General features: G+C 41.0%; 2 protein-coding genes across 2 annotated transcripts in view; one reads left to right on the plus strand and one right to left on the minus strand.

Annotated features, from left to right (window-relative positions):
• The window catches only part of ppat (phosphoribosyl pyrophosphate amidotransferase), a 38427-nt gene extending 26540 nt beyond the window's left edge, over positions 1-11887 (plus strand). The window contains exons 4-11 of the mRNA XM_034180486.1: positions 2971-3083; positions 3182-3327; positions 6599-6671; positions 6765-6916; positions 7789-7916; positions 8004-8225; positions 8496-8616; positions 11170-11887. Coding sequence (XP_034036377.1) covers positions 2971-3083; positions 3182-3327; positions 6599-6671; positions 6765-6916; positions 7789-7916; positions 8004-8225; positions 8496-8616; positions 11170-11342 — 1128 coding nt within the window. The 3' untranslated portion in view covers positions 11343-11887. The remainder of the gene's footprint in view (positions 1-2970; positions 3084-3181; positions 3328-6598; positions 6672-6764; positions 6917-7788; positions 7917-8003; positions 8226-8495; positions 8617-11169) is intronic.
• Positions 11888-17233: 5346 nt separating this feature from the next.
• si:dkeyp-117h8.4 (uncharacterized protein LOC572032 homolog) lies at positions 17234-24515 on the minus strand. Its single transcript, XM_034180487.1, has 3 exons — positions 24445-24515; positions 19097-19169; positions 17234-18962 (listed from the first exon to the last, which is right to left on the minus strand). The coding sequence occupies exons 1-3, from the start codon at positions 24484-24486 to the stop codon at positions 17500-17502; spliced, it is 1578 nt and encodes a 525-aa protein (XP_034036378.1). The 5' UTR covers positions 24487-24515; the 3' UTR covers positions 17234-17499.
• Positions 24516-24750: the final 235 nt, after the last annotated feature.

A 24750-nucleotide genomic window follows, 5' to 3' on the forward strand; every position in this document is an offset into this window, starting at 1 on the left:
AAGCTGGGTACACCGTGCAAGTGCGTGCTCGTCAATATAAGTGTTTCCACCTGCCAATCGTAAAAGATTCTGTCTGCGAGAATAACCATTCTGTAGGGCTATTCGTGCTGTATAGTGGAAAAAATAATAAAAATTGTGAGAGACTTTGGGCCGCATGTTGGTTTTTGTTCCAGTTGGGGTTTTATAGGTGCAGACCAAATTTGAACTCAATCGGATAAGATTTAGAGGTCCCCCAGAGTGACACATTTTTCTCTCCCTCCGCTGGCAAGGCAGCGTCACCCTAATGGGAGAAGACTCTGATGCCATTATTTTTCTTTACAGGTACATGTGATGGCTTCTAATCGCAAAAAGTGGTGGTTGATTGGTCACCCAGAGGAGAACATTACTGGATTACTACATTGCTTGTTTGGGGAAAATTGTTGCTTTGTGAGGGACCCCTAAACGATGTCCGATTACAATAAAATTTGGTAGAGATCTTCTATTTTATTAGTGGAACAAGAACATGAGGAGCAAAAGATTTTGTAACATTTTTCATTTTGAACAGGTCTACCGTTCTGACACCAAAAACACAATGCCGCTCCAACTCAAACCACTCAGTGGAAACGGGGCTGTCAGTAGCCTGTAAAAATCCATAAATTAATGGGACTATTAAGACAATGGTTCTCGTGCTGATATCACTTCCTCCTTCTTCTCCAGTGTTGTGACTGGGCCGGACGTTCCTGGTCTTAGTGGCATGCGGTTCAAAATCCGAATATTTCTCGTCAGAAAATGCCCACCAGGAAAGGATAAATTTCAAACTGTTGTTTAATTTTAGTCTCAAATATTCAATAAAACATGGTGTAGCATGTCATCTACACTTTAAATTGCATGTTAGTGAAAAGTCCAACTTACAAAGTCCAAGAATTGGTTCCATATTCCTTCCACTGGCAGTGGCACTTCTAGCTGTCTTTGTGGAATGCAGTGGTTTGGATTGGCCATCCATCATGTAACACTAGTCACAGCTCGACCACTTGCCCAGCCATGAGGCACTCAGGATCCCCATTCTCATCAACGATATCTCAGACAGAGAGAAAAGGTGCAGAATCAGTTGCAGAGAGCATACTGATGTGGTCACCGGCAGCTAACCCTTTGCTTCAACAACAACAAAGCCAGAATTTTTGATATAATGAGACTAAAGAATTGCTCCATTTGATTGATTGAAAATGATTCAATACTATAGACCATCACACGGATACTGCCACATTGGATTTGGCGCATTGCATGCTGGGATAGTTTGAGGACAAACAAAGCATCGTCTGCCTACTCAAATGTGTTATAGACAACGTGATCCTCGGGTGTGATGTAGTAATTAAGTCATAAAACCCTGAGGGTTGCACAGCAGTTCTGATGTGTATCTGCATGTTGATTTGGCACAAGTTTTATGCCTTCCTGACACAACTCTACATTTCATGGAGAACAGGCATAGGTGATCTTGAACCAAGAACCTTTTGCTATGGAAACAAGCGCACGATCCACTTGGCCAAGACATTGCTTTTCCATTATGTGTAAACTGTTGTTATTTGTGGGTGTGAGTGTTACTATGGTAGAGTCACACTGTGACAGATACAGTAAAAGGATTAGTTAGTTACATATTTAAATATTTTGTCTGTTGGCAAGGATTTGGGGCACTAATGGACAGATGACGTCACATTTCCATGAAGGATTTTCCTGTTTTACAGGCAAACATGGTGTATTTGAGTAGTTTGGCAGTCTGAAAGCATGGCATCATGTTTCCTCACTCGAACAGCTCTGCTGTGTCTCCTCGCTGAAAGAGAGAGAGATCGGGACAGACAAAATATATATATATATATATATATATATATATATATATATATATATATATATATATATATATATATATATATATATATATATATATATATATACACACACACACACACACTGGCCACTTTATTAGGTACACCTTGTTCATATCAAGTTGGACCCCCTTGTGTCTTCAGAACTGCCTTAATTCTTTGGGGTGTAGATTCAGCAAGGTAGTGTAAACATTCCTCAGAGATGTTGGTCCATATGGACATGATAGCATCACACAGCCAGAGCCAGCTGTAGCTATTGTGGTGACTCAAGTGAGATTATGGTTTGGCTGAGTCTGGTCTGCTTGAGGTTTCTTCCTGAACGTCATCAGAGGGAGTTTTTTCCTTAACACTGTCGCCTGTGTGCTTATTCAAGGGGGTTGATAAGGTTAGAGCTTACTCATGTGACGTGCCTTGAAGCAGCTTTGTTGTGATTTGGCGCTGTGTAAATAAAATGAATTGAATGTGTATATTTTAATACTCATTTTACCAGATCAGTTTCATGCTTGGGTGCTTGCATTCTGAAATCAACTCTTCTCACACTTTTAGATAGTATTTCATGTAACTTGGTACAAATCCTTGTTATAGGTTGATAATACTCATATTGTAATATTGTACAAGATTGGCACATTTTGGCCCTTGATTAACAAACATTAGACATTGCCAATTTCACGAGTTGGTGCCTGCATTCTGAAATCAACTCCTCACATATTTAGGATGCATTTTATGAAAATTGGTCCACGTCCTTGAAATGTTATTAGAATGTATCAAGCAATTGTATCAAAGCAGCAATTTGCAAGTGTGGGATATCGTGCTCTTGACGCACTTATATTTTTTCTTCTTCTTCTTTGTTGCTTTTGCATTTCTGAGTGCCACACATATGTCTGTGCACCTTGTGATTTGACATTTTTGTTGTTTTTTGTTTACCTCAAAAATTGTAGGTGAAGCACTGTAGTTTATTTATTTATTCTTTGATTTCCTCACTTTGCACTTCTGCTGTAGAGGTGACTATGACTAGGGATGTGTGCCTGTGTAACTGATTGTGTATTTTTAACCTTTTTTGGAGCAGTAATTTGTGTACATGCCATGCAAGTGTCATTCTAACTGTGCACTGCAGGTAATGCGCCATGGTGTTGGTTTGTCCACCAGTTCAGATAGTGAACTTATAACCCAGCTGCTGGCGCTTACTCCACCTATGGAGGAGCTGGATGCACCAGACTGGGTTGCCAGGTCAGTATTATGCCATAACCTTGCAGATGTTGTAACACTGAAATACTGTACCTTCCTATGCCTTGCCAAAGTTTTTTTTTTTTTTTTTTTTTGTGTAGAATTAAAAATCTGATGACTGAGACACCTACATCCTACTCTCTATTGGTGATGTTCAAAGATGTGATTTATGCTGTGCGTGACCCGTATGGTAATCGGCCCATGTGCATTGGACGCCTCGTGCCCATTTCTCAGCTTCATCGTGGAGGTACTCAAGCATGTTTTTTTGGTGGGGGGGACATTTAATATGAAAAAAACATTAAGTCAAAGTTGAGAGTGAACAGCGTATCTGTGTGGATGTCAGCCAGAGATTAGATTTGATTAGATAGAACTTTATTAATCCCTTGGAAAGACTCCCTTAGGGAAATTGAGGTTCCAGCAACATTGCATAGCAGCACACAGGGTAAGAAGTACACAGAGTATCAAAAGCAGAAGTAAAAAAACAATTTGCAAAATATAAATACAAATGTAAATACTAAAAATCCTGCTCGCTACTGGTTTACTGGCTACGACTGTGCCTCGCCTTCCTGTCCTCTGGCTTTCTGTTACTCCTCCTCCCCCTGAGTGAGGAGTTGTATGGTCTGAGGGACAAAGGAGTTTTTTTTAGTCTGTTGGTCCCGCGCTTGGGAAGGAGCAGTCTGTGGCTGAAGAGGCTCCTCTGGTTGCTGATGGTGGTGCGCAGAAGGTGACTGGCATCATTCATAATGTCCAGCAGTTTGTCCAGTGTTCTCTTCTCTGCCACCGTCACTAGAGAGTCTAACTTCATGCCAACCATAGAGCCAGCAGCCCTCCTCATCAATTTATCCAGCCTGGATGTGTTCTCCTTTGATGTGCTGTCCCCCCCCCCCCCCCCAAGTACACCACGGTGTAAAAGAGGATGCTGGCTTCCTTGGACTGGTAGAACATCCACAGGCATTTTCCTGCAGATGTTATATGACCCCAACCTCCTCAGGAAGTACAGCCTGCTCTGTCCCTTCCTGTACAGGTGGTTGGTGTGGGTTGTCCAGTCCAGTTTGCTGTCCAGCCACAGTCCGAGATACTTGTAGGAATCCACAGCCTCCACCTCAACTCCCTCGATCAGAACTGGTCACGGTCTTGGTCTGGACTTCCAATTAGTTTGAAAAGAATTGAAAAAGAAGATAATTGAAATTAGTTTATTACTGTGTATAAATAAATAAATTTAAAAGTATAGGACACTAGTACTAACTCTCTCCTGACCCAGAGGGAACAATCCACCCTCTTGCGACAGAGAACCTTGGTTTCAGATTTGGAAGTGCTGATTCTCATCACAGTTGTCACACTGTGCCTCAAACCAGCTCACTGCACATCAAAGGTCTCTGCCTGATGAAGCCAACAGAACGGTATAATTCGCAAAAGCCAGAGAGGTAATTCTGAGGTCATCAAACTGGACACCCTCCAGTCCTTGACTGTCCATAAACATCACAAACAGAATTGGTGACTAAAGAGCACCCCTGGTGGAGCCCAACACCCACCAGTAATAAGTCCCATGTAATGCTGAGAATGTGGATGCCTGTGGATGTCAGGTTGTGGCACATAGCAGCAGTTCCGGTACCCCATACTCCTCACAACGCAACTCACAGGATACCTTGAGAGACTATGTCGAGTGTCTTTTCCAAGACCCAAAACCCATGTCGAGTTGGTCACACTCCCAAGATCCTTCTAGTATATTTGTGAGGGTAAAGAGATGGTCCACCATCCATGACCACGACGGAACTCGCATTGCTCCTCCTGAATCTGAGGTTTGACTGACTAAGTCTCCTCTTTAGTACCCTAGCAGAGGCTTTACTAGGGAGGATGAGAAGTGTGATTTCTCTATAATTGAAACACATTCTCCGGTCCCCTTTTTAAGGATGACAACCCAACAACATCCAGAGGCTTCAACATCTCGGGACAAATCTATTCTGTCCCCGGTGACTTGCCACAGAGGAGTTTTTTGACTACTTCAATGACTTCCACAAGAGCAATGGCACCAGATCAAGCTGAGTCTTCCACCCCTGCCTCCTCAGTGGAGGGCATGTCAGTAGGATTGAGGAGATTCTCAAAGTGCTCTTTCCTTCACCTGACAATATCCTCAGTCCAGTTTAGCAACTCTCCACCCCTGCTGAACACAGTCTGGGCTAAGAACTGCCTCCCTTTTTTTGAGTCACTGTACAGTTTGCCAGAATGATCTTGAGGCTGACCAGAAGTCATTTTCCATGGCCTCTCCAAACTCCTCCTATACGGGTTTTTGCCTCAGCTACCACTGAGGCTGCAGTCCTTTTGGCCTGCTGGCACCTGTCGGCTTATTCCGAAGACCTCTGTGCAAACATGAAACACTAAGGGCCTCCTTCGTCAGCTTGATGGCTTCCTTTACAACAGGTGTCCACCACCGGGTTCTTTGGTTGCTGCCATGACAAGCGGTACTTCACCTCTCCAGGACCCAGTTTGATGACCTCCTGTCCCATTCGTGCACGCACATGTGAACAATTTAAAAAAAAAAAAAAAAAAAACTTTCTGCCGCTGCAGTTCCTCGCTCTCCTCTCCAACTCTGTCATAATTGTGTTATAAACCAGTTACCATTTGTTTTATTATACATCTGTGTAGTTAATAAAATTATCTTCACAGACGATTCGTTCACGTGCGCACGTGAAAAAAAAAAAACTGGCTGCTGCAGTGCTGCTGCTCGCTCTCCCCTAAAACTCTGTCATAATTGTGTTATAAACCAGTCACCATTTGTTTTATTATGGAGGACAAAAGGGACATAAGTCAGGCTCACAGGCTGGCTGCCAGAGACAGGACATGTCCATACCAAATATAAACTCCAGACATCTCCACGTCACTACATATCCAGTCCCTGATTGGGCATCGCAGCGCGACAAGATGAAAAAGTTCAGATTTTTCAACTTGGGGACGAGGGTGACGCAACGCGATGCAACGCGATATCGCGCCACAAACGCACCAATCGCTCAAAATCACTTCATTCGCATCCATCGTGTCACATTGTGTGGCTTGGACTTGTGTGGCACCACAACGCGTCCTTCCATAGGGATTACATGGCAACCTGTCACCGCCGTCGCTCGCGTGGTGTCCAACGGCCAAATTAAAGTTTCCACTTCACCTAATCTGCATGTCTTTGGATGTGGGAGGAAGCCTGAGTACCCAGAGTGAACCCACATAAACCCAGGGAGAACATGCAAACTCCACAAAGAAAGGACCAGGTCTGAAGCAAACCTGGGACCTTCTCGCTGTGAGGCAACAATGCTAATTACGAAGCCACTGTGCTGCCCCAAATGTGTATCAGTCCTTGCTATTTTTTTAACCCTCTTTCTCCAACCCAGATCAGTCCTCGAATCAAACCCTCTGTTTTTTTTTTTTTGTTTTTTTTTTTTTTACTTCACTGGCAGACCGTTGTAATGGTGATTTAATTGGAACTCCTTGACCTTGTAGATCACTAATGACATTATTTGGCTATTTAACAGATGCAGCAGAGGACGACACTGAGGGCTGGGTTGTGTCGTCAGAGTCCTGCAGCTTTCAGTCCATCGGTGCCAAGTAAGTTTTCAATCCATGGTCAACATTATCTTATTGTGATGTCCATCTGTGCAAGCTGTATGTTTGGACTTTTGTGCCATTTGTGGTTCTTAGGTATTACAGAGAAGTCCTACCAGGAGAGATAGTCCAGATATCCAAACGTGGTGTTAAATCTCTGACCATTGTTCCTCGACCCGAGGGAGACCCTCCTGCCTTCTGTATATTTGAATATGTTTACTTTGCCAGACCAGACTCAATTTTTGAAGGTAGGCTTTTTTTTATCACCATTCTGAAGTCCTGTTACCTGTGGCTGTCTTATACAGTTAATGCCAGTTAAATACATTGTATCATCACACCATTGTGTATTTGGTATGGGGGTTGGGCACAACAGAATGTCATCATACTTGTGTGTATCAACACACAAATCTAGACAAAAATGTACAGTTTATCACCAGGACAAAGGCGAAGCATCTTTTTACGTCAGTATGTAATGTTTTGCTTCTTGGCTGACAGTCCTCACCATTAATCTGTCTGGGTCTGAGATGTATTTCAGACTCATGAAAATAAAAAATGCTTTATCATTCATCATTAGGGGGCTTTTGTTAATTCCTTGATGTATTATTTTCAGACACTTCATCTCTTGTGCTTTCATCTTCATATAGACTACTTTTGTTTTTTGGGGTGGGCGGTGGGGGTTGTCGGTAAAAAAAAAAAAAAAACGTTGACGGAGAACACCATTTGTTCTTAATAACTATTGAACCATATTTATGCATTAATACAGCAGAGCTGCATTAATGACTAAGAAAAAGCACATAACCTTCTTGAAGCTAGCTTTCAAAAAACTTGAAACTGTATTGTTCATTAAAAACAAAAGCACATCAAGCTACAATGAGTTTTATGTAATTATTAGGCTGGCATGAATATATGGCCCTTTGATGGAAATGAAATGTTGATGCCTGTCGCTGATGTGTACAACTTCAAAATTAACACCCAGTATACCTTTTGTACGCATCTTTGCTCCTGACTACATACTATTTCAAAAAAATAAAGTCCATCTCTTACAAAAATAACACCTTCAACTACTGTTTCATCATTATGCTAAACACTCATCATGCCTTGAATCTTACTTGTGCTGCAGGGCAGATGGTCTACACCGTCAGGCAGCGCTGTGGTCGCCAGTTGGCCATTGAAGCACCAACAGATGCTGATGTGGTCAGTACTGTACCAGAGTCCGCAACCCCTGCTGCGTTGGGATACGCCCAGCAGGTTTGAGTTCACACACACTGGAAACAAGTGTCACAGGACACAAAGATCTCGACACACCTCACATACTGTTTGTTTCTTCTCTTGTAGTCTGGGCTGCCATACATCGAGGTTTTGTGTAAGAACCGCTATGTTGGGAGAACATTTATTCAGCCAAACACTCGTTTGAGGCAGTTGGGTGTTGCCAAGAAGTTTGGGGCTTTGACAGACAACTTTGCTGGGAAACGAGTTGTATTAATTGATGACTCCATTGTCAGAGGAAACACCATCTCTCCCATCATAAAACTGCTGAAGGAAGCTAGTGCAACAGAGGTTGGTACACGACAGTTTAGGAAATTGCTGCATCATTTTGTTTGGACATTTTTATTTTGTCACTCTGATCCAGGCAATTCCATAAATGCAAAGATAGCCAGATTAGATATGGCTCTGTTCCCAGAATGATTACTACTTGGAGTACTTCAAAACACAACAGCAGCATGCTGCCAGCTGGGCAAAGTTGACACTGATTTTATTGACAAGAAGAATGTGCACAAGCTACTTATACCAGTCTTAATGTAATGTGTACTTCTTAAATACTGGCAGGTCCACATCAGAGTTGCGTCTCCACCCATCAAGTTTCCTTGTTACATGGGCATAAACATTCCAACCAAGGAAGAGCTCATTGCCAACAAGCCAGAGTTTGAGGACATCGCTGGATACATTGGTGAGTGTTAACACACATCGAACAATGCAGCCTGTTGATATGACTCATATCCAACGGTGGCTGGTGGTATTGTTTTTTTGTTGTTGTTTTTAAAGGGCACCTTCATTTATTCATAAAGGGGGATTTGCTTCAGGGCTACATTATGTTTCGCTAGGTATATGTACAGTGCCTTGAAAAAGTATCCAGCCTCTTGGGATTTTAGACATTTTAATTTGTTTATGCCACTTCAACTTTTCACTCATAGCTTCATTGTGAAGTGGAGCAGAGAAGAATTTTCTTTGAACATGACAAATCAAATTAGGCTTGCATCTCAGTTGCATCTTCTGGAACATTGCAACTGAACTTTCAAGACTTTTTTTCATGAAAATCCTTCTCAATACCATCATGATGCTGTATAACTGGTGATGCAAAATGCAAAGCACGCACTGTGCACAATTTCTCCAAGCACAGCTAGAGAAGCCTATAACTTCTTTTGAATTGTCTTGGTGGCTTTCCTCACTCTTCTCCTTCATATGCAGTCACTCAATTTTTGAGAACTGCCTCCTCCAGTTACTATACAGTACTAAACTGCTTGTATTTCTTAAAGACTGATGCAGATTAAGTACAAAACATACTCAGTGACTTGGAAATGTTCATGTATCCATCCCCTGACTTTTCTGAAGAAAACTGGCAATAAAACTGATTACTTGTATGTGTTACCCCAAAGGGGACCATCCATCATCTTGACTTTAATATTTTCATTTAATTTATATCAAGTTGTAGAGATTTGCTTTGAGTTTGCATTTAAGGGGGATAATTTTAGTATTGAGAAGCCTGAATTACTTTTTATATTTGACATGGCATAAACAAATTAAAATGTGTAAAATTCCAAGGGGCTGAATACTTTTTCAAGGCACTATAATAAAGTGGCAACTGAGTGTATATTTGTAGGCAAATACAGTAACCTTCTAACGCTTGTTTGCTCTCTCTCACTCATTCACACGGAGTACCACCTGTCAGATGACAATAATGATGCATTTATCAATCACAGCGTGGAACCGTCTTAAGCTGTTCAGGAAGCCGTTCAGATCATCAAATTATTACTCTGTTAGACTATATAGGAACCTGTCTATTGTATCTGAACCATGGTTTAAAACTCACTATTTAATGAAACTGTTGGAAGTTTGATGAAGTTAATCAGCTGCGGCTTCTTGTTTTGAGACCAGCTTTGATTCAAACTTTTCTATACTCCAGTGGTTCAGCTGCAGTCTCTGCTTGGAAAAGTTCAAAATTGAGCACGAGTGTAATTTAAGACCCTCTAACGGCCACCATATTTACTGAACAATATAGAATGGTAGTATACAGTGCATCTGGAAAATATTGATAGAGCTTCTGTTTTTCCCACATTTTGTTAAAGCTAGGGATGGGTTTTGATAAGATTATATCGATGACATTATCGATTCCGCTTATCGATCCGATTCTTTATCGATTCCCTTATCTATACCTCATGTGAATTTTCTGTGTACTAAAAGTAAGCTTTGCAGGTTTTCAATGTCAACAGCATTTTATTGAGTCTTAAAGTAAATAAATATGAAATTGGTCACTGGATTGTAGATCTCTGGACATAAATAGCAATAAACAAAATCTGTAGGTTTTGTCAAAAGCATTTCCTTTCAGGTATTAATGAGACTAATTTAACTCCATAGCCTTTGAGCTGCTGTCTCACAAACAGCTGCACTGCATGTCGAGATCAATGTAACTCATAAAGAATGGAGGATGTCTCATTTTGGGAGAAAAAAAACTGTTTAGATCGGTATATTACGATTGGAAAGAGGTGTCTTTTGATTTAAAATGGCAATTCACTTTGAAGTTTTTAATTCCGACCAGAATCTGTCATTCCAACTTTACTCAGCAGAGAACCGCGCAGCGTTTGGAGCTGTGCACTTAGTCCCACACAACAGAAGATATTATTATTTCCTTTACATGGGGTACAGTAACTTCAATTTACAAACAGGCAAAGTGGGTCCAACTCATGCCACGCTGGGGCAATCCCTCTGTTCAGCAACAAGTGACTTAGCTTAAAACATTTGTACCAGACCATGATTCTGCAAGGTGTAGCAAGGATATTCACTTTTTTAACCACAGACACTTCAAATGTTCTGTTACTTGTTGTCATAACATCACATTCAACATAGTACAATACAAGTTCAAATGACTAAAAATACATTATAAAGTATCTTTTCTCTGTGGTTTTATTTTGTGGTGAAATGGCACCTAAACTTTCAATCTCTGTGACAGACTTGTTCACCCCCCCCCCCCCCCCTACAAAATTCTCGATCTGCCCGATTGTAAAAACACAAGACTACCAGTTATCAAACCAATACCAAGACATACGAATACTTGGTATACAAGTGTGCTTTCTTGTTTTATTTAAGATAATGTGGGTTCTTAGATGTATGCAACCTCAGTTTAAATTTTTGTTTCCATAATTTTCTTTCTGTGCTTAATTTGTGCATTTTTGGCATTTGATTTCAAATATTTTGTGTTGATGGATTGTCTGTAACTGTCATTTAGGTGCTGACAGTGTTCAGTATCTGACGGTGGAAGGTCTCGTAGCAGCCGTCCAGGGAGGAATCAGTTCGTGGCAGGAGACAAAGACAATAAGCTCCAGTCATACATTCAAGAAGAAAGTGGGCCACTGTACTGCCTGTCTGACAGGGAAATACCCAGTGGAGCTAGAGTGGTGAAAGCCCAACTGCAGTCAGTCACTGTTGTAAATTTATTACAAACTGTCCTGTTATCAGTTATAGTTGATACTGGTTCATGCAGTACAGAAGAATACTACCGGATTTACATCCTAGAAATACTGTCTAAGGTAAAAGATTGCCAGCGTGCACACTGTGCATTTGCACAGAGCAGTGGTAGGCATCAAGTGTCCTGATAGAATGCAAATTTAATTTCACTAGCCTGGTGGGCTCGCACAGAAATGTGAATATCATAGCATGTAATGGTCCAAAATCTTCATCTTTGGACTTTCAGTAGCCACTCTTTATTAGTTTCCCATTTCAGTGTTAAAATCCATTCCATCCGATTTTTGTAGAGACCCAAGAGCAACAGCCAGAATCTTCTAAAGTTACAACCAATGGACATGTCACTTTTATTTAAATAAACACTGAGCAAAAATATATGCAGTCTGAGATTTGGGACCATTTTCTTTAATCGCATGAACAGGCGTGTGTACTGTTTAACAAGAAACTGCAGACATTCCACCCTCCTGTTCAAAGAGAGCCAATAAAACAAGCCAGCTGCCCACTCAGCCAATTAGTGGGGCAACAGAGCAAAATAATTGTCCATTTTGTGAAAAAAATAAATACATTTTGCACACATATTCTAAATTAACTTTATTTTCAGATTATCAAGCCTTCCTGTAGTCATTGAAGAATTACACAGGGAACCAAATTTTTTTTAAATGCTACAGTCATATGGAAAGGTATACCATATTATTTGTCTGATCATAACTATTCCAAAAAGGCATAGTTTGAATAACTGTGACTGAATGTTATGGGGCAAAAACAGGAAGAATGTTACCAGAGATCATTTTGTTTGTACAGGGGTCAAAAGATAAGGTTGCTCCAATTTTGGTATAAAGTGGTGAAAATTATTGGTTGCGCTAAGATTAATAAATGGAATAGTTTTGACTGTGTTGAATGATTGGTCTGCAAATTAAAGGTCAAAGTCCATTGGATTCTGACATGTTACCCTGTAAAGTGATAACTAAACATGACAGATGGTGCAAACTATTTTTTTTTAACTATTAACCAATTTATCGTATTTTATCAAATTAGAGCAACTTTTGACACCTGTACAAACTGAAATTGACCTTTGTCATCCTTTTTGCCATTTTTACCCCATAAAGCCATGCCATGGAGTCACAGTCCAAACCATACCTTTATAGAATCTTATGATTAAATAATGTGGTATATTTTAAGATTAGAGCATTTTCATTTTGACAAATGGCTGCCATATTGAAAATTCAAGATGGCTCAGTATCCAATGTTATTTGGAATACCTTTTGCTATGTGTACCAAATTCTATGCTTTATCACAAATTGCACAATTATGGAAATTCTAGGAAAGCTGCACCACTAAATGGACAATAAGCCTTCAAGTTTTCTTTTTTTTTATAATTGTGCTCATGGACCTCAAGAGTAATTTGTTTGTAGTGAAGTGTTTTTGCTGCCCTCCTGTGGTTGTATATGTTGATCTTCAAGGTAACTGTAAATGCTTTCTGTTGTACTTTTTGCATTCCAAGCCATAAACTGCCACATTTATTTAAAAAAATAAAAACATTTCTATCAGAAAAGTGCAAGGCTAGTTACCAAAAAAGTGAAATCGTATCGACATTTTTTCCTCAAGTGTACTTTTAGAAACATTTCTGTGAAAATATACTGTTTATAAGGATATGATGGTTGTGTGAAATTACATCAAGTGGAACGACAATGAGTCACAGAAAATGCAGTGTTGTATATTATTTTGACTTGAAGAAAAGTCAAACATAATTTTACAGAACAGTTTTATTTGAAAAATTAAGACTTGAAACTTCAGCTGTGACAATACAACATTGGGGGGAGGGGGGGTGGTCCGTTAGAACATAACAGGGGGCATAGAACAGTTACCAAAAACACTTAAATGTACAGCAGCCATCAATTTAACCGCTGAAAGATAAACATTTTTATGTATTCAATAGTAAAAGTCCCTTCAGCTGCGCCCTTGTTTTCATTTGGGGTCACCACAGTAGATCCAAGGTGGGTCTGTATGTTGATTAGCACAGGTTTATACAAGTATTCAGTATATTATGTACTAACAGTACTACAAAAAAAAAATGCCAATGACATGGTCACGTCTTTACAAGCGCCATCTGTTGGAACACAACAGCATGAAGAACCTTTCCAGGATGCATGGCCTCTCAAACAGGAGTCTGGACAAAGGAAACCAGCAGACACACACACACTGAAATAAAAGCTCAAAACATCTGGGAGAGGAGCCACCTAATGATGCACTGATAAAGTGTTTTGGCATCCCCCCAGAAATGTGTTAATCTGTAGCAGGGTTGTGAAGCAGTTCAACCACTGCTGCCTGCAGAGCATCAGAAACTAGGCAAAACTGATAATTTCCAAGTGCTGAATTAAAGAAGAGGACTCCAACATGGACCTGGGTCTGTTACAATGACACATACCTGCCATAAACCAGTCAATTAATGGACTGGTTGAAATTGCAAAATATTACATGAGAATAAACAATGTAACTGACAATGAAAGATCTTTATATAATACCTACACAGATCGTTGTCATTTGATTGTATGGTATGTCACATGACTTTATTTGCTCCATTATATGACTGAAGTCATTTTTCATACATTTTTGTCCCATAAGTTTCACTCCACTGAACGACTCAACTACCTCTGAAAAAATGTCCCGATACAAGGAAACTAATCCAATCAAATCAAATTTATTAATTTATATAGCGCCAATTCACGATGAAATTGGCTCAAGGCGCTTCACACATAAAAAAACAAATTTAAAACAATAAAAAGACAACCATAAAAGAATACAAGAATAAAAACACATAACACTAATGATAAAACAGGGAAAACAAATGAGTCTTTAAACGTGATTTAAAAGTCTCCACAGTATCCGACTGCCGAATGTGTGCTGGGAGATCGTTCCATAGAGCTGGGGCACGGTAGGAGAAAGCTCTGTGACCGGCAGACATTTTATTCACCCTAGGAACACACAGAAGTCCTGCACCCTGAGAACGCAGGGCCCGAGCCGGTACATACGGGCTTATCAGGTCAGCCAGATAGGTTTTTTTTTTTTTTTTTGTGGCTTGAGTGTAATCCAATATGCAATAAGCTGATAGAAGCTTACAGTGTTCTTGGGGACGTCTTTGGCAAACTTAGAATCACTTGGATGAAGAATGGGTCCTATAGTGATTTTTTTCACTGGACTGAGGAAAGCAGACGTGTACCTCCCCACCCACACTAATCCGGTCTTGCTCAGTGCCGCGTCATTTTCTGGGCAAAGTCAACTGCTGTGTGCACACAGAGCTGTCCTTGAACCACTGCTGTCAGTTTTTACTTCTTGGAAAAGGAAGCTGTGTAATTTTGATATCAAATGACTGATCTATGTTGGTGTCATATAAGGGTGATTCTTAGACTATGGGCACTTATGTCCTTTGATCATATTGTATGAAAAACAGAAAAAAGGGGAAATTTCACACTTTTATAGTTATCTTTACAATGAAAGTGTGTTAGGAAATTTGTTCTAGTAGTCTATGATGACTTTTTCACTTTTCAGCATCATTATATGCAAATATTGCCGTTTTGTGCTTGTCCCACACCCAGACTTTTGATCTTCAATGATAAAAATGAATGGTAAAGAAATGTTTTTTCTAATGTTTTAAAATATCTCTGATTAAAATATCAGTAAAATAATCAAAACATAATTGGGGTATTCAATGTCATACAACTGTTGTGATTTTTTTTTAAACAAAATGTAGTTGTCCCACACTATTGCCGTAATTTCCATCACAACACTGTAGTGTCCCTTTAAACAGTTTGTATGAAAGATTGTTTGGGTAGTTTCTATGGAGATAAACAGTGACATCAGAGCACATGTATGTAGTGCCAAATCACAACAAACAGTTGCCCCAAGGCGCTTTATATTGTAAGGCAATGGTGTGGTGGAAATTACATTTGCAAGGCCAATAGTGCCCGTACTTAAAGAATCACCCATAAAGCCAAAGGAGTCAGTTGGGGTGGCTCGGGCATCTTTTCCGGATGCCCCCTGGACGCCTCGCTGGAGAGGTGTTCCGGGCACGTCCCATTGGGAGGAGGCCCCGGGGAAGACCCAGGACACGCTGGAGGGACTACATCTCTCGACTGGCTTGGGAACGCCTTGGGATTCCCCCGGAGGAGCTGGGGGAGGTGTGTGTGGATCGGGAGGTCTGGGTGGCTTTGCTTGAGCTGCTGCCCCAGCGACCCGACTCCGGATAAAGCGGTAGAAAATGGATGGATGGATGGAAGTGTCAAAACAGTTGTTTATTATAGTTTGCTGTGTGTTTTGAGTAAATGTGTGTGAAAATTATTTTCCGCTTTATTTTTTCCTTTATTTCCGCCCCCGCGACCCGACTCCGGATAAAGCGGAGGAAAATGGATGGATGGATGGATGGAAGTAAATCAGTAAGTGAAATTGATTAGTAAGGATGACGTGAGGACAGCTATGAGGTAGATGAGTAGGGCAGTTGATCCAAATTACATGCCAGTGGATGCAAGGAAATGTCTTGGAGAGATGGCAGTGAAGTTTCAAACCATATCGTTTAATAAAATTTTGGAAAGGGAGAGGATGCCTGAGGAGTGGAGAAGTGTGCTGGTTTGATTAAGAACAAAGGTGATGTGCAGAACTGCAGTAACTACAGAGGCATAAAGATGATCAGCCACATCATGAAGTTAGGAAAAATGAGTAGAAACTAGGCTTAGAAAACAGGTGAGCAGCAATATACTTTCATGCGGAGAAAGAGCACTACAGATGCAATGTTTGTTCTGAGATTGCTGATTGAAAAGTATAGATAAAGCCAGAAGTAGTTGAATTGTGTGTTTGTGCATTTAAAGAAGGCTTATGACAGGGTGCCAAGAGGAGTTGTGGTATTGTATGAGGAAGTCTGGAGTGGCAGAGAAGTATGTGAGGGTAGTGCAGGGTATATACAAGGACAGTGTGACAGCAGGGAGATGTGCAGTAGAAGTGACAGTTGCATTCGAGGTGGAGCTGGGATTACACCAAGGATCAGCTCTGAGTCCTTTCTTGTTTGCAATGGTGAAGGACACGTTGACAGATGAGATCAGACAGGAGTCTCCATGGACTATGATGTTTGCAGATGACATTGTGATCTGTAGTGAAAGTAGAAAGCAGGTTGAGACGAGCCTGAAGATGTGGAGATACACTCTGGAGAGAAGAGGAATGAAAGCCAGCAGGAGCAAGACTGAGTTAGTGTGTGAATGAAAGGGAGCCCAGTGGAATAGTGAGGAGTCGAGGTGATAAAGGTAGGAGTTTAAATACTTGGGTCAACTATCCAAAGTAATGGAGAGCGTTATAGAGAGAAGAGAGTGCAGGCAGGGTGGAGTGAGTGGAGAAAGGTGACAGAAATGATTTGTGACAAGGATATCTGCAAGCATGAAGGGGAACGTTTACAAGACAGTAGTAAGACCAGCTATGCTGTACAGTTTAGAGATGGTAGTGCTGTCAAAAAGACAGGAGGCAGAACTGAAGATGCTGAAGTTTTCTTTGGGAGTGAGGAGGATGGACAGGATTAGGACTGAATATAGAGAGACAGCACAGGTAGGAAAGTTTGGAGACAAAGTCAGAAAGGTGACATTGAGGTGATTTGGACATGTGCAGAGGAGGGACCCAGAGTATATAGGGAGAAGGATGCTGAGGATGGAGCCACCAAACAGTTGGAGAAGAGGGAGGTCAAAGAGGAAGTTTATGGATGTTCTGAGGGAGGACATGCAGGTGGTTGGTGCAACAGAAGAAAATGCAGAGGACAGGGTGAGATGGAAATGATTGATCTGCTGTGGCAACCCCTAACGGGAACAACCAAGAGAAAAAGATAAAGGCTTCAATCTTTGCCCATTCATTCAATGGAAAGAATACTTCCATTCGTGACTGAAAGAGATAATTCCATCTTTCAACTCATGCAAGTATTCTTACCATTCCACTGAAATATCCATTATTTGTATAATATTCTGATTTTGGAAAAGTTCATAATGCAGGCATACAATAAAAAAAATAAAAACCACTTACACATGCCAGAAGACGCGGCTGCAGATGCAGGCCAGCCTGGAGTCGATCACGTTTCTTGTGTGACTGCTGAGGACTGCTGGCATTCAAGCATTCGAAAAGCACTTTGTCTACGGCAGAGACAAAATTCACAAGTTGGCTTTGACTCGGAAGGAAGGAGGTGGTGCCTCAGAACCATTTTGCTATGACAGCTGGACCCTGGTGAGTATATGGAGGTCTCCCTCCTGCAGTGCTTGGTCTGTGGCTGGAAGACATGGTCCACTTCCCTTTGGCGTTTCCTTAGAACAGAACGGTGGGGCGACAAGGAGAGAGCTGCTAAAACTGAAGAAGAGTGACCTCTGCTGGCCTCTGAGCTCCAAGCACAAATGCAGGAAGTGCAATTATTGGAGTACAGTTTATTCTTGCAGACAAACTTGTGGAAGATTTTAGTCAATTCATCGTCAAGCTGATTTGCAGAGTAAGACGGGGTGCTTGACAGCAAGGCGTCATTGAAGGAATGGTGGCGCTGTAGACCATGACGGCTTGTTGCTTTGCCTGGCTGAGACGAACATGGATGTACTCTGACCGAACAATCAGATTCTGGAGTGTAAAGCCTCCGTGGTGGCATACAGAGCTTTTGCTTTGGTGAAGATGGAAAATAAGGCATTGACTTTGGTTCGGTAGGTTCTCTGGAGCAGCTTCCCACAAATTCTGATTTGGGGCTTCTGAAAAGCCCTAAAGGTGATTCAGTAAGGCCTTCTCTGGTCGTCATCCCTGTTTTTAAGGGACTCTGAGTAACTGGGGAGCCATGGCTGATGGACCTTTCATTTAAAGCAGTGGTTTGTGTTACAGCCACAGGGGATTCGGACTTCTGCACTCTTTGTGACATTTTGCTAAAGAATCGTGCAGGACTGACAGTGATTTTGGAGGGCAGCTCTTCCTGCTGTGGTGGCAAATGTGGGGACAGTTGAGAGACAGTGAACATCTCATTCAGTGGGATTTGCTTTGACTTCGAAGTCTCAGGCACAGAAGGAACAGTCGAGGGGCCACTGAAATCCAGGACTAAGATGGGCTTATACTGCCCTCTTGTGAATTGGCTCCTCCCCCTGCCAGGAGACTGATTGTGGTGTTGCCAAGCCTTCAAATTTGTTGCTCTACGTATGGGTGATTTAAGAGTGTGTTCACTGCTTTTTGTCGCACTGAGCCTTGGCTGGACTTTTCTCTTTCTTTGGCTGTTTCCTGGCAGGACATCAAAGGTTTTGTTGAGGTTATTTCTGTTTGATGACTGTCGCCACCTTCGGTACCTCCTCAGTACGGATTCAGCAGCGTCAGACACATGCTGTCGGTGCCAGACCTTCCCGATTCGACTGACCATGCTGGGGTAGAGATCTGCTAATGTGCTGCCTCCACTTCTCAGCGTTGCATTCAGATCTTCATCTTGGTCTTCCGGCTGGAGATCGGTCACAAAAAGGTTTCTGCAACTCTCATCTAGTGACTGCAGAGTCACTGGTGCCCCATCAGTTCTAGACAGCCCTGGGAAAAAAAAGAAAAATACAGATCACCTGAAATTCAAAAGGAAGTAAATGGATTGCTCCATTTTAAATCTGCTGTATAATTCCCTGCCAAGGTACAGTTTAAATATTTGCTTATTTATTACAGTTTCGCACCATCTTCTTCTACAAAACCGTCACTATTGGAAAGGGAAGTCTCATCAGCGTCACCATCTTGACAGAAGTCAAACTGTTGGTGGAGCGGAGAAAGAAAAATGAAAAAGAAGCCATGAACCAGCAATAGCTGCATACGTCTGGATGAAATCATACACTGGATAACTGCAGTTGTGAAATTATTTAAGCCCAAATAAGCACCTTGGCATCAGTTATAGGTTTTACTAAAGTTTTGTGCCGAGCTCAACCAAAATTAGATTTTGCACTCGGTGACCCCATGACCTAATTATTTATACGCAAATCAGGCCAATGTAGTTATGGTGATCATATCCTCAACTTGGACTACTTATGTACTGACTTCATCTCCAAGAACAAGTTAGGTAGTTTCAGAATTTATTTAGTCTATATTATTTTATTTTGTTTAGCTGCAATTACGCAGTGCAGAACAGATGAGTCCTTTTTCTTCCTCTTCTCCATGGGAGCTTTAGGTGAGGAAGTTTACTTTCTGCTTCTTATGTTGTGTTTGCATTACTGTTTGTTCTTGTTGTTGTTCCTTATGTTTACTCAGGTCCAGGACCCCCCCCCCCCCCCCACATAGTGTACTGATGTAGCTTTTATTTCTTTATATGCCCCTAATGTTATTGATAAGAGTTTTTTTTTTTTTTTTAATCTGACAACTAAGATAATGCTTGAACTTCCTGGTTTTAATTTTATAGTAGGTGCTGACTTCAATTCTGTGGTCAGCTATTGGATTGATAGGTCTAGCAGCTCTGAAAACTTAGATCAGAAACATCCTTCACAAGTTCTTTGCACATGGATGGAGGAGACTGGAGTAGTAGATCTCTGGCATATGCTTAATCCCAGCACATTGATCAGCTAGACATAAATCATTTTCCTGTAATGATTATATATTTGCTATCATAATATTTCCAGTATTATTCATTTGCCTTTTGCGCTCTCTGATCACAAGGCAGTAGTTGCCTGTGCATTGACTTCCACCACTTGTGTTAAAGTGCCCCTAGGTGGCACTTTAACACAACATTCCTCTGTAGCGAATATTTCAGAATGTAGTATTTCCAAATTTACCTTTAAAAAAGGGTCTGTCAATGATCCAAGAATTCTCTGGAATGCTGTTAAAAGTTTTAGTCGCAATAATACCATATGCTTTGCTTCTCATAATAAACAATCTCGTACTTTAAATTATTTGAAAAAGTAAGCTTGCTGTTTTTGACAACCTCTTGCAGCAACGCTTTGATGGGTAGACTGCATCTTGTTATGACTTAGTTAAACAATAATGAACATATAATGAATAGACCTGTGTGGATTTTCTTAATGATGTGCACCTGTCTAGACTACCAGAGGAAGATTTGCCAAAATTAAACTGTCGAATAACCAAGCTTAATGTTTGACATGGTCCATGCCTCGTTGGATGCTGGTTCTTTTTCAAGAGATGTTAATACAGCAATTATATTGCTTCTTCTTAAGAAAATTAAAGACGCCCAGGAATGTTCACGCTACAGGCCCTTATCCCTCTTGAATGCAGACATTAAAATATTTGCTAAGTTACTGGCTCACAGGCTTCAGCCTTTAATAACTAAACTAGTTCACTGTGACCAGGCGGGCTTCATTAAATCAAGGACCTCCTCAGCTAATATGAGGAGGAGACTGCTTCATAATTATACAATGTGCATCTATTTCACCTCTCCCTGCTGCTGTGTTTTCTCTAGATGCCATGAAGGCGTTTGACTGCCTTGAATGGCAGTATCTGAGTATATGAAGGGAGGTGATGGTCTAGTGGTTAAGCGTTGGGCCTGAGACCAAAGGATCCTCGGTTCAAATCACCACCAGACCGGAAAAATCACTAAGGGCCCTTGGGCAAGCTCCTTAATTCCCTAGTTGCTCCCGGTGTGTAATGAGTGCCTTGTATGGCAGCACCCTGACATCAAGGTGAATGTGCGGCATTATTGTAAAGCACTTTGAGCGTCTGATGCAGATGGAAAAGTGCTATATAAATGAAATCCATATACATTACCATTTATCTGTGGTCTCCGCTTCATTCACTAGGCCTTGGATCTGATTTTATAAACTAGAGCCCGACCGATATATCGGCCAGCCGATATTATCAGCCGATATAAGCCCTTTTCAAAGTACTCATTATCGGCCAAAATTTTGCCGACATAACGCCGATAATTTCTCATAAACAGAACAGTTACTGAAATAATGTTTGTCGGCAATGTAAAATGTCCTTGCACCGTTTGTCCAGTAGATGGAGTTCTGACTCCATTCAACTGAGAGCTGCTTACACCCCTGCTTAAATGTGTTCATCACCAGCCCCTGTAGTTCCCCGTCACACTGCACTGATCGGCTGACAAAAGCATACAAGTAAGTTTATAAGGATGTTGTTTGTAATAACTGCGATTACATTCACCCCACATTTCTCCCGTTTCAGTTCAACTCAGCTTGATTAACTCAATTTATGTAGTAATGTGTCAAATGTGCTTCATTGCATCGGTCACACTTTTTATTAAGCCCACATTGTGTAGACCTCATTTCTCGCATGAAAACTTTCGTTTACTGCTAAGAGGTTGAAATATTCAGATTCACTGGTTGTCCGGAAGGGTTGGAATTACTGCCGTTCGCCATTAACCCTCTGGGGCCGATGCTGTTGTATATAACCCTCTGGGGCCGATGCTGTTGTATACGACGGCTGGGACCAAGCTTTACTAAATTGTAAATAACTTTTTAATGATATGAGATAGAAACTTACTTTTTTTTGCTGACAAGTTAACTCCGTGGACTTTTGATCCAGATTTACCTCACGTGATATGGCAAAGATCGTTTTCAGGAGTGATATGTTACTAGTTGTCCCGTTTGAATAGCCCCCTAACTAGTCCAATTGCATTTTTTCATTTTTTTGAACTTGAAAATTTTTCTCAGTTATAAAGTTAATCAATACGAGGACAATGCTTCAGCTTTTAGCTCATACATTTTTTGTTAAGTGTCCAAAAAAGAACATTTTATTCATTAAAATAAATAAATAAATAATATCGTCTGATTTATCGGCTATAGGCAAATCAGCCGATTTATCGATTATCTGCATTTTTTTTCATCCAAATATCGTTATCAGCCTCAAAAAATCCATATCAGTCAGGCTCTATTATAAACATGGTCAAAGTGCTTTACAGTAATCCAACAGCTCTGGTACTCACAGGTAAAACATGCTACTCCACTTTCAAGATAGCCACAGGTTCCACACAGAGATGTCCTTTAAGCCCTTTCCCATTTGCGCTCTCAGGAGCCTCTGGCTCAAATAACTCGTCCATCTGATAACATTACCCCTGTAATGGTGAATGACACTAAACACAATATATCTTTGTATGCAGATGATGTCTTTTATATGTGGGGTCTGCCCAATCTGTCCCTAATATTTTAACAATGTCAGGCATGCCAAGCTGAGAGAGTGTGCCCTGTAGCAGGGCAAAAATGATGGTACTGAAAGCAGAGCTGAAGTCCACAAACAGAATTCTAGCATAGGCTCCTGGGGAGTACAGATGCTGGAGGATAAAGTGGATGGCCATGTTGGCAGCATCGTCTACAGAACTGTTGGCTCTTTAGACGAACTGCAGGGTGTCCAGGAGTAGGTCAGAGAGGGCCTTGAGGTGTGTGAGGACAAGGTGCTCAAAGGTCTTCATCATTACAGAGGTCAGGGCGACGGGTCAATAGTCATCAAGTTCTGTACTACTTTGTTTTTTTTGGCGATGGGGGTGATGGTGGAGGTCTGGAAGCATGCTGGCACCTGGCATGTCTCCAGTGAGGTGTTGAACATGTCTGTAACACCGGAGACAGTTTGTCTGTGCAGTTCTTCAGTATGGCTGGGAGACAGAGACAGGTCCGGCGGCTTTGCCTGGGTTCTGTCTCTTGAAGAGTCTGTTGACATCCTTCTTATGAATGGAGAGGTGTGTCGAAGATTCAAGCTTCTCTACTACGGAAATCACCTGGACAACCGAGAGCCTTCACAGAGTCATTGGTTGAGAATTGGTGAGGTTTCTCAGCGTATAGCCGTTTAGCTCCCCTATCTGCATTGCTAAACCTGTACTTTGACTCTTTAAATCTGACCTTGTCCAGACTCTTGAAAGCCTTCTCATTCCGCAGCCTCAACTGTCTGAGTTTAGGATTAACCAGGGTTTGTCACTGTTATACCTCACTGTGGTGCGTGATGGTATGCAGCAGTCCTCACAGAATCTGATGTATGAAGTCACAGCCTCTGTGTACACATCCAGATTGTTGGTGGCAGTCCTGAACACATCCCAGTCCATGTTTTCCAAACTTTGAACCCCTCTCACCCAGCCCACCACCTGTTTGACCTGTTGCCCTCTCGACAGGGTTACAGGTCCATCAAATCCCACACTGCCAGACTTAAAAACAGCTTCTTCCCCTGAGCCACAAGAATTCAGAACAGACAGTCCTCACACCTAACCACATACTACTACCTCAGTATATGTAGCCACTGTACACTTTATTATCACTTTACACTTTTAATACTGCCTCATCACATTGCACTGCATTGGAAGACTTATTATGTTCACACATTTTCTCTTATAAGCACATCTGTATATATGTTTTAGTATGTGTATTTTTGTAACATATCTTTTTTATAGTTTTTGAACATTGTTTTTAGTGTCTTGTACACCGTTTTGTAGTAATGAGCACCTAAATGTTGCTGTACCTCATTGTGCAATGTCAAATTAAAGCCAGATTCTGATCTGAATGAATTCTGACCAATGGATACGATAAATGTATTTATCCAGAAAGGGTTATAAATAAAATTGGCATACCCTCTCATCAGACAATATACACACTCATTTCTTGTTAATAAACAAATAAATAATTTGTAGTTATGAACTGTTTTTTTTTTTTTACTTTTCAAGATTTTGACAAAGGCTGTTCTTTATTCACTGACATGGTTCATATCGTAATTTAATTTTAATTAAGTATTTCATTTTAAAATATTATGTAAAATGTTCATAAGTCAAACTTTTTTTAAATAGTTGTACTGGGATCCTTTTGAAAGTTTGATTGTGCAGCATTATAAAGATTTCTTTAAAAAGTGGTGAATTTGTTTTGAACTACTGGATAATATTAGACAATAGCAAAAAACCATGACTAGACATCCCTCGTATCTGGACAAGATACGAGGGAAGAAACTATTCAAACCTCGGTGCAGTGATGTCACTCCGTACTGACACTGAGCCAAAGCGCAAACAGAGTAGTCAGTTGTGCTTCACAAGCAGAAAACCACCGTACTGTGTCACATGTGACAAACAATGCTGTATGTTCATAAAAAGACAAACCTTTGAATCCATCTTGGACAGTGTCCTTTTCCCCAGGGTCATACAGCGTGCCAACGCTTCATCATGCAAAGAGCAAAGCAAAATAAATCAGTGAGACTGCGCAAATGAATGACCGCTTTAAATCCAGCAGTATTTAGCTGTCGCAAGTTATTCTGATAACTGGTGAATTTGAGTCTGTTCCATGTCTACATTCTCTGATTTCCACTTCATAAAAAATGAATTATTTACTATATTCTTCACTCCTCTCCAACAATAAACTGATTATCTTTGCAGGGATTAAAGCAAAAAAAAACAACAGACTGAATT

This window comes from Thalassophryne amazonica, chromosome 10 (genome assembly GCF_902500255.1).
Source record: "Thalassophryne amazonica chromosome 10, fThaAma1.1, whole genome shotgun sequence".
Taxonomy (NCBI): domain Eukaryota; kingdom Metazoa; phylum Chordata; class Actinopteri; order Batrachoidiformes; family Batrachoididae; genus Thalassophryne; species Thalassophryne amazonica.

Bases quoted from the DNA above. Each gene is read 5' to 3' on its own strand.
- si:dkeyp-117h8.4 (XM_034180487.1), bottom strand. From the start codon at position 24,486: ATGACCCTGGGGAAAAGGACACTGTCCAAGATGGATTCAAAG. The intron at 19,170-24,444 runs GTTTGTCTTTTT...CTCCACCAACAG, and splicing joins TGTCCAAGATGGATTCAAAG to TTTGACTTCTGTCAAGATGG. The intron at 18,963-19,096 runs GTGCGAAACTGT...TTTTTTTCCCAG, and splicing joins CGGTTTTGTAGAAGAAGATG to GGCTGTCTAGAACTGATGGG.